We start from the raw sequence: 9809 nt of genomic DNA, 5'->3' as shown, positions 1-9809 counted from the left end.
TGGACTATCAGGGACTTCATTGTTCGGGCTGACACTTAGGCACTCTTTTATTTATTTCCTCTTTTTTGACAGGGTTCCACTGGTGTACAGCAATCTTTAAGTCATACCACAGATTCTCAATTGGATTGAGTTCTGGGCTTCGACTAGGCCATTCTAAGACATTTAAATGTTTCCCCTTAAACCACTCGAGTGTTGCTTTAGCAGTATGCTTAGAGTCATTGTCCTGCTAGAAGGTGAACCTCGGTCCCAGTCTCAAATCTCTGGAACATTTAAAACAGGTTTCCCTCAAGAATGTCCCTGTATTTAGCGCCATACTTCAATTCTGACCAGTTTCCCAGTCCCTGCCGATGGAAAAACATCCCCACAGCATGATGCTGCCACCTCCATGCTTCCCTGGGATGGTGTTCTCGGGGTGATGAGAAGTGTTGGGACATAGCGTTTTCCTTGCTGGCCAAAAAGCTACATTTTAGTCTCATCTGACCAGAGTACCTTCGTCCATATGTTTGGGGAGTCTCCCACATGCCTTTTGGCGAACGCCAAACGTTTGCTTATTTTCTTCTGGCCACTCTCCGGTAGCTCTGTGGAGTGTACGGATTAAAGTGGTCCTATGGACAGATACTCCAATCTCAGCTGTGGAGCTATGCAGTTCCTTCAGGGTTATCTTTGGTCTCTTTGTTGCCTCTCTGATTAATGCCCTCCTTGCCTGGTCTGTGGGTTTTGGTGGGCGGCCCTCTCTTGGCAGGTTTGTTGTGGTGCCCTATTCTTTCCATTTTTTAATAATGGATTTAATGGTGCTCTGTGGGATGTTCAAAGTTTCTGATATTTTTTTATAACCCAAGAGCTCCTTGGTCTTCATAGTACCGCTTGCTTGGTGTTGCCCCTTGCTGAGTGGTGTTGCAGACTCTGGGGCCTTTCAGAACAGGTGTATGCATGTATGTATGTATGTATGTATGTATGTATGTATATATATATACACATACATACAGATATTGCACAGAGGTGGACTTTATTTAACTTATGTTAAATAAATTATGTGACTTCTGAAGGTAAATTGGTTGCACCAGATCTTAATTAGGGATAGATAGCAAAGGGGGTGAATACATATGCACGCACCACTTTTCAGTTTTCATTTTTCAGATAAAAAAAAAAAAAAGTTATTTTTTAAATTTCACTTCACCAATTTGGCCTATTTTGTGTATGTCCATTACATGAAATCCAAATAAAAATACATTTAAATTACAGGTTGTAATGCAACAAAATAGGAAAAACACCAAGGGGGTTGAATACTTTTGCAAGGCACTGTATAGTCTCGCTATTGTTAATTTACTGCTGCTCTTTAATTATTTGTTACTTTTAATTCAAACTGCATTGTTGGTTAGTTGCTCGTAAGTAAGCGTTTAACTGTAAGGTCTACACCGGTTGTATTCGGCACATGCCGTTTTTCGTCTACAGATGAAATAAGTAATGATGAACTTCACAGGGTGGTGAAAGTGCACGGTGATGAGCTCGACGCTCCTTCCAATTAAATATCGACGTCGTATTCTAGTGAAATGCTGATCGACGCTTGGCTTCTGTTTGAAAAATAAAAAGAATCTCCCTATTATGCATAATAATCCTACCTGCACTGTATCTGCCAGCTGTTGGCTAGAGCTCATGTGCCAAGAGCACAGTGGGGACATTCGCAATAACGCTACATTTGTTGTGATAAAACCATCATTAGAGTTGAACATGCAATAAGAAACCCATTTAATTGAAGACAAAATTAATCAAGTCCTGGTTCTGTATCCACAAAGCGATTCAGAGTAAGAGTGCTGATTGAGGACCAGGTCCCCACCTGTCTACATAGTCTTATTCGTGATTATCTAAAAGGCAAAACTGATCCAAGAACAGCACTCCTACTCTGAGAGGCTTTGTAGATACGGGCCCTGAAATAATACCATTCAGACAGTAGTTTAGTGGGCTCACCTCAGTGAGACTGTGTGTGGTCCTGTGCTGCTCAGTTGGTTCCTCTGTGGGTTCAGGAGGAGGTGTAGTCTGGTTGTCCTCCATGACCATGGTCCTCTCAGGGTTCCCCAGACCCTCCTCACACCCCTCCTCATTCACCAGCAGCACCTCCTGACCCTCCTCCTGGAAGAGACAGGTGATACAGATTACACAGACATGCACTCACTCAGGTACATACACAGACAATAATCACACTTTCAACATGGAGTGTTTACCCATCCCCACTATGTTTGAGTCCTATACTGTAGTTACAGAATTACTTCATTGTTGTTAAACCCATTGTGGTGGACATAAATATGATTCAGCTATGAGTCAAAAGTCAAAAGTTAGACAAACCTGACAACTATTTTAACGTGTACAATAGGTGTTAGTGTGTGGGTAGGTGTAGGTATATTTAGTAAGTGTATATTGATTCGAAAGCGTGAGATCAGATGTGATGTGTACTAAAGAGAGTCTCAATGAAAGCCTTAGAATGAAAATTCCCATTTTGTGTTTATACACCATATGAAAACCAGACATACACATATCTCAACTACAAATCTGCATTAAGTGTCTTGGGAAAATGTGTGAACATCATATAGCCTACACAGTACAAACACTATGTTACGCCATAGATATATTATGCAATAATCTACCCAGAAATATTCAACACAAATCTGTTACTCTCTTATGCTCAGATGTATCTGTTGATCTTTTCTGCTGACAACAATGAACATTCATCTTAGTCTTTAATGCAGAGTTTGATCTAAACGTCAGAAGCTATTGAGTGGAATGGTTACTTTCTATGTTATAGAGTGGCATGGTGTTTCTGCTGGTGCATCCTGAGGTAGGTCCTCTCTGAAAACCTCTTCCCACAGTGAGTACAGGCAAATGGCTTCTCTCCCGTGTGGACCTTCAGGTGCATCTTCAGCTGATCCTGACGGGAGAACCTCTTCTCACACTGGGGACAGCTGTAGGGTTTCTCCCCTGTGTGGACCCTCTCGTGCCTCTTCAGGTCACCAGCCTGGGTGAAGCGCATGTGACACTGGGTACATTTGAAGGGTTTTACACCTGTGTGGAACCGCTGGTGCCTCTTCAGGTTGCCAGCATGGGCGAAGCGCATGTGACACTGGGTACAGATGAAGGGTTTCACCCCTGTGTGGACCCTCTGATGGATCTCCACCTTCTGTGGGCAGCTAAAGCCTTTGTTACAGAACATGCAGAAGAACTGCTTCTCTTTACCGCCCGTTGTTGCTCCCTCTCCCCACGGCTTGGCCCTTTGGTCGTTTGAGTTCAATACCGGATCGAAAAGGATGCAGCCTTGTGAATCGGAAGGTGCCATCGACATGGACACTGGGTGTAAAGGGGAGTGGGTTGGGACATTTAGATTTGTCTCTAAGCTTTCCCTGTAGTCTAAGAAATCACTGGAGTTGCCCTGCGAGTGTCCTTCTCTGAAGTGAGTCTCGTCTGCATTCCATGTCAGAGGAGCCTCGCCCTCCACTTTCACAGTCATCTCATCTATGACCAGACCCTCTCCTTTCTTATCTAGGCACCCTTCAGAGTGTGCACTACTACTGTACCGGTTCCAGGCCCCTCTCATTGGATTAGTCTGTGTATCTAAGCCAACTGGCATGTCACCAGGTATCTCTGTAGTGTATGAACAGGACGGATCATTGCCAGTCTGTAACGTGTCACCCGAGTTCTGATGGGACAGAACAGTCCTCGGGTTACCGTAATGGAAATATTCTGAGCGGGGAGCAGGACAGCCCAGCCCTGTTTTAGTCTTGGTGTCCGTCTCGGACTTGAGGACGGCGTTCGGCGTTCCACTGACCTCCGTGATGCTGCGTCTAGTCATGGGTAGCACTGTGGCAGTGGTGGGGTACTCCATGGCTACAGGGTGAGCTCCAGTCTGGATGTCTCTGCTGTGCCATGGTTCCTCCTCTGCTTCAGTCTTCTCCTGCTTGACCCCAGGACTTGCAGCCTCTGCATCTGCAGACTCTGCATCTGCTGACTGACAAGAGAGGTTATTAACGGTACAGGAGTAGAATTGGATAACAATGTCATAGGGAAGTACATTTTTTTTTTACCAAGTTTGTATTTGCTTTGTCTTTTTTTTGGAGGGGGGGGTACAATATTCATTTAAATTTACACAGTTTATACAACATGTATCTGTAGGCAAAAACAGAGAAATTATCATATTGATCACACAGATTTTGTAATAATAAAATTGGTGTAAAGAAGAGAGTAAGAGTAACATAAGAGAGTAAGAGTAACATAAGAGGTGGTCCTACACCCCCAACTCATCATCCCATTTAGACATCTTCACGGGTCCAAAATGTTATGAAATGGACCTGGGACTTTCTTGCTGAGCAGCCTTCCAGGTTATTTTTCTATTTCACCTTTATTTAACCAGGTAGGCAAGTTGAGAACAAGTTCTCATTTACAATTGCCACCTGGCAAAGATAAAGCAAAACAGTTCGACACATACAACAACACAGAGTTTACACATGGAGTAAAACAAACACACAGTTAATAATACAGTAGAAAAATAAGTCTATATACAATGTGAGCAAATGAGGTGAGATAAGGGAGGTAAAGGCAAAAAAAAAGGCCATGGTGGAGAAGTAAATACAATATAGCAAGTAAAACACTGGAATGGTAGATATGCAGTGGAAGAATGTGCAAAGTAGAGATAGAAACAATGGGGTGAAAAGGAACTAAATAAATAAATACAGTAGAGGAAGAGGTAGCTGTTTGGGATAAATTATAGATGGGCTATATACAGGTGCAGTAATATGTGAGCTGCTCTGACAGCTGGTGCTTAAAGCTAGTGAGGGAGATAAGTGTTTCCAGTTTCAGAGATTTGTGTAGTTCGTTCCAGTCATTGGCAGCAGAGAACTGGAAGGAGAGGCGGCCAAAGGAGGAATTGGTTTTGGGGGTGACCAGAGAGATATACCTGCTGGAGCGCGTGCTAAAGGTGGGTGCTGCTATGGTGACCAGCGAGCTCAGATAAGGGGGGACTTTACCTAGCAGGGTCTTGTAGAAGACCTGGAGCCAGTGGGTTTGTGACGAGTATGAAGCAAGGGCAGGTCGCAGTGGTGGGTAGTATATGGGGCTTTGGTGACAAAACGGATGGCACTGTGACAGACTGCATCCAATTTATTGAGTAGGGTATTGGAGGCTATTTTGTAAATGACATCGCTGAAGTCGAGGATCGGTAGGATGGTCAGTTTTACAAGGGTATGTTTGGCAGCATGAGTGAAGGATGCTTTGTTGTGAAATAGGAAGCCAATTCTAGATTGAACTTTGGATTGGAGATGTTTGATGTGAGTCTGGAAGGAGAGTTTACAGTCTAACCAGACTGTCAAACCAGACCAGATGTTGGACGGGTGGGTAGGTTGTCGATATAGGACTCGTTTTTACTGTGGATATAGATACTTTTGTACCTGTTTCCTCCAGCATCTTCAAAAGGTCCTTTGCTGTTGTTCTGGGATTGCTTTGCAATTTTCACACCAAGTTATGTTAATCTCTAGGAGACAGAACGCGTCTCCTTCCTGAGCGGTATGACGGCCGCATGGTCCGATGGTGTTGAAACTTGCGTGATATTGTTTGTACAGATGACCGTGGTACCTTCAGGCGTTTGAAAATTGCTCCCAAGGATGAACCAGAGTTGTGGAGGTCTACAATTTGTTCCTGAGGTCTTGGCTGATTTCATTTGATTTTCCCATAACTTCAAGCAAAGAGGCACTGCGTTTGAAGGTAGGCCTTGAAATACATCCACAAGCACACCTCCAATTGACTCAAATGATGTCAATAAGCCCATCAGAAGCTTCCATGACATCATTTGTGGAATTTTCCAAGCTGTTTAAAGGCACAGTCAGCGTAGTGTGTGTAATCTTCTGACCCACTGTAATTGTGATACAGTGAATTAATTATGTACAAGTGAAATAATTTATGTAAATAATTGTTGGAAAAATTACTTGTGTCATGCACAAAGTAGATGTCCTAACCGACTTGCCAAAACTATAGTTTGTTAACAAGAAATTTGTGGAGTGGTTGAAAAACAAGTTAATGACTCCAACCTATTCTGACTTCAACTAAACATACAACTGTACAAATTACCCCAAACATTTGAACAGCAGTTCTATATATACATACACACACACACACACATACATATATACACTGCTCAAAAAAATAAAGGGAACACTAAAATAACACATCCTAGATCTGAATGAATGAAATATTCTTATTAAATACTTTTTTCTTTACATAGTTGAATGTGATGACAACAAAATCACACAAAAATTATCAATGGAAATCAAATTTATCAACCCATGGAGGTCTGGATTTGGAGTCACACTCAAAATTAAAGTGGAAGACCACACTACAGGCTGATCCAACTGATGTAATGTCCTTAAAACAAGTCAAAATGAGGCTCAGTAGTGTGTGTGGCCTCCACGTGCCTGTATGACCTCCCTACAACGCCTGGGCATGCTCCTGATGAGGTGGTGGATGGTCTCCTGAGGGATCTCCTCCCAGACCTGGACTAAAGCATCCGCCAACTCCTGGACAGTCTGTGGTGCAACGTTGGTGGATGGAGCGAGACATGATGTCCCAGATGTGCTCAATTGGATTCAGGTCTGGGGAAAGGGCGGGCCAGTCCATAGCATCAATGCCTTCCTCTTCCAGGAACTGCTGACACACTCCAGCCACATGAGGTCTAGCATTGTCTTGCATTAGGAGGAACCCAGGGCCAACCGCACCAGCATATGGTCTCACAAGGGGTCTGAGGATCTCATCTCGGTACCTAATGGCAGTCAGGCTATCTCTGGCGAGCACATGGAGGGCTGTGCGGCCCCCCAAAGAAATGCCACCCAACACCATGACTGACTGACCCACCGCCAAACCGGTCATGCTGGAGGATGTTGCAGGCAGCAGAACGTTCTCCACGGCGTCTCCAGACTCTGTCACGTCTGTCATGTGCTCAGTGTGAACCTGCTTTCATCTGTGAAGAGCACAGGGCGCCAGTGGCGAATTTGCCAATCTTGGTGTTCTCTGGCAAATGCCAAATGTCTTGCACGGTGTTGGGCTGTAAGCACAACCCCCACCTGTGGACGTCGGGCCCTCATGCCACCCTCATGGAGTCTGTTTCTGACCGTTTGAGCAGACACATGCACATTTGTGGCCTGCTGGAGGTCATTTTGCAGGGCTCTGGCAGTGCTCCTCCTCCTGCTCCTCCTTGCACAAAGGCAGAGGTAGCGGTCCTGCTGCTGGGTTGTTGCCCTCCTACGGCCTCCTCCACGTCTCCTGATGTACTGGCCTTTCTCCTGGTATCGCCTCCATGCTCTGGACACTACGCTGACAGACACAGCATTGATGTGCCATCCTGGATGAGCTGCACTACCTGAGTCACTTGTGTGGGTTGTAGACTCCGTCTCATGCTACCACTAGAGTGAAAGCACCGCCAGCATTCAAAAGTGACCAAAACATCAGCCAGGAAGCATAGGAACTGAGAAGTGGTCACCCCCTGCAGAACCACTCCTTTATTGGGGGTGTCTTGCTAATTGCCTATAATTTCCACCGGTTGTCTATTCCATTTGCACAACAGCATGTGAAATTTGTCAATCAGTGTTGCTTCCTAAGTGGACAGTTTGATTTCACAGAAGTATGATTGACTTGGGAGTTATATTGTGTTGTTTAAGTGTTCCCTTTATTTTTTTGAGCAGTGTATATATAAAATGTGTTTTTTAATACATTTTCCTTTATTCTATTTTGCAGCAGCACTGCCTGCCAGCAGTAATAGTCTCTTATTGATTGAGAGATTCAAGGAGCTATCATCGTTAAGTAATATAGTAGATTCAACGCATTTAATATTTACATTCATGAACTTTATCCCAGAAGCATTTAACTGCAGGGTACTCCCACATCATATGGAGGATGAGGGGAGCCTTTCTGAAATAAACAGGCAACATTTGATTTACAAAGTAACTGTAATGTGTTATGCAACACTATTAAACTAACCTTGATCACAATAACTTGCTGGGTTGAGGTTCCACTCCCCTCATCAACAGTGATTGGTTGGTCTTCTCTCCATGTATTGTGACCTGTTAGCTTCACAAAGCTCCTGTGGCCTGCAGTGAGATGTCCTTCACCTGAGAGAGTGGTTAGGGGTAAAGAGGTGGTTAGGTTAAGTACTGTCAATGTTCAACACTATATTATACACTATTGACACGGTCTAGAATTGGCTAGGGTGTAAGGTAACACTTTTCATCACGTCATACTATTTATTGATTGACATGTTATATGCATCAAATTGTTTTCATTGAGTAAATAATATGAAATGCAGTACATCAAGGATCTGATATTGTGTCTTTATGCAAGATAGCTAAGTAATCAGGGGAATTATTGCAAACTATCAATCTGACCAAGGCTCAATTCTGGGTAACACATCTCAACACATGTGCAGAACGGAACGGGTGACAGGTACTGAACTATACATGAAAACCAACAAACCGCGCAGCATCGGCCTTCTCCAAACTGTACCTCTTTCCACTCCTCTGTATCGGTCGAGGATCTTTACACTACTGGGACTAGCGAGGCCGCGCTCCCGTGACACTTTCAGTTCCAGCAGCTGTAGTTTCCTCCGCAATGCCCTGTTTTCTCTCTGGCTTTGAGTTATTTCCAAACGAAACACTGCATAGTCGTCGTCTACGACTTTACAGATCTCTGCCACGGCTGCATTCGCTAGAACCTCCACGATGGAGGCTATCTGAGTGTGAAAAACCATACTGTTCACGTTAGCCATTTTCAGCGAACCTTAGTTAGCAGCTAACTTAGCTAGCTATCAACCAAGGCCCGTCTCCAACGTGAATTAAACACTACCTTAGGCAAGTATGTGATACTGTCCAGGTAAATGAGTCATATTGAGTTCCACGGTGTTAATAAAAGTATAAATAACAACAATAAAAACGCCAACGGGGAAATCGTCACTGTTCGCTTCCGTTTACACTGAAGAGAAAGGATCTTATTTGTTGGCGTCATACTGTATTTCAAAGGGTTTGGTTAAATGGAAAGGAATGCGCGCTGTTGTTTGAAACACGGTAATTCTTATTACATTATATTACACATAACATATCCTATGAACATTATCTTTCAAGCTGAGAGCAGACGTGTTTATAAAGAACACTACAGTGTCCGAATACCCGTACGTAGTATACGAAAAAAACAACGTTTAATAGTATGTGAAATTTCGAAAATATACCGCGTTCATATTCTATTCGGAACAAGGAAAATCTTGTTCCGAATGTCCGATCTTCTGATTTGATGAACGCCTAGAAAAACAACCGGTTAGCAATTCGGAAATATCCGAGATTTGTAGTTCCGACTAAGACATGAACGCAGCATTAGTAAACTAAACGTTTCACCTAATGCGTGATTTAACTCCCGCAAATCGTTCATTTTGGTACAGGTGTCAATTTATCTGATTATCAGTTGTTGTCAAACACGTGAGTGAAAAATATCAGTGAATTATACTAGATCAAACGCTGAAATTGGTATGCAGTAGAAGTATTTTATACTAGTATGGGTATTCGTACAACGCCACTGTGTTAGCATTAATAATAGAGTACAGAAGAATAGAATGACTGACTTAATTCCATTTATACTGAACAAAAATATAAACGCAACATGTAAAGTATTGGTTTCATGAGCATATATATTGTATATTGTATATATAAGTATTTGTTTCATGAGCATGAGGTTTCATGAGATAAAAGATCCCAGAAATGTTCTTTCTGCACAAAAAGCTTAATTTGAGAGACATT

General features: G+C 43.2%; 1 protein-coding gene across 2 annotated transcripts; it reads right to left on the bottom strand.

Moving 5' to 3' along the window:
• Positions 1–2043: 2043 nt before the first annotated feature.
• Positions 2044–9279, bottom strand: LOC115137552 (zinc finger protein 823-like). Of its 2 annotated transcripts, XM_065024835.1 has the most exons (4): positions 8530–9279; positions 8008–8138; positions 2784–3994; positions 2044–2127 (listed from the first exon to the last, which is right to left on the bottom strand). In XM_065024835.1, the coding sequence occupies exons 1-3, from the start codon at positions 8789–8791 to the stop codon at positions 2792–2794; spliced, it is 1596 nt and encodes a 531-aa protein (XP_064880907.1). In that variant the 5' UTR covers positions 8792–9279; the 3' UTR covers positions 2044–2127; positions 2784–2791. The 2 variants fall into 2 exon arrangements, with proteins under 2 accessions (XP_064880907.1, XP_064880906.1); XM_065024834.1 differs by lacking the exon at positions 2044–2127 and having other exon boundaries at positions 2478–3994; positions 8530–9278.
• Between the last annotated feature and the right edge of the window lie 530 nt (positions 9280–9809).

Source organism: Oncorhynchus nerka, linkage group LG11, assembly GCF_034236695.1.
Source record: "Oncorhynchus nerka isolate Pitt River linkage group LG11, Oner_Uvic_2.0, whole genome shotgun sequence".
NCBI classification, from domain to species: Eukaryota; Metazoa; Chordata; class Actinopteri; order Salmoniformes; family Salmonidae; genus Oncorhynchus; species Oncorhynchus nerka.
Note: the sequence above shows the minus strand (reverse complement) of the source record. Positions and strands in the feature narration are given on the sequence as shown.

Excerpts from the sequence above, each read along its gene's own strand:
- LOC115137552 (XM_065024835.1), bottom strand. The coding sequence starts at position 8,791 with ATGGCTAACGTGAACAGTATGGTTTTTCACACTCAGATAGCCTCCATC. Across the intron at positions 8,139-8,529 it reads ATACAGAGGAGTGGAAAGAG|GTGAAGGACATCTCACTGCA; the intron begins GTACAGTTTGGA and ends CCACTCTCTCAG. Across the intron at positions 3,995-8,007 it reads AGCAAGTTATTGTGATCAAG|TCAGCAGATGCAGAGTCTGC; the intron begins GTTAGTTTAATA and ends CTCTCTTGTCAG.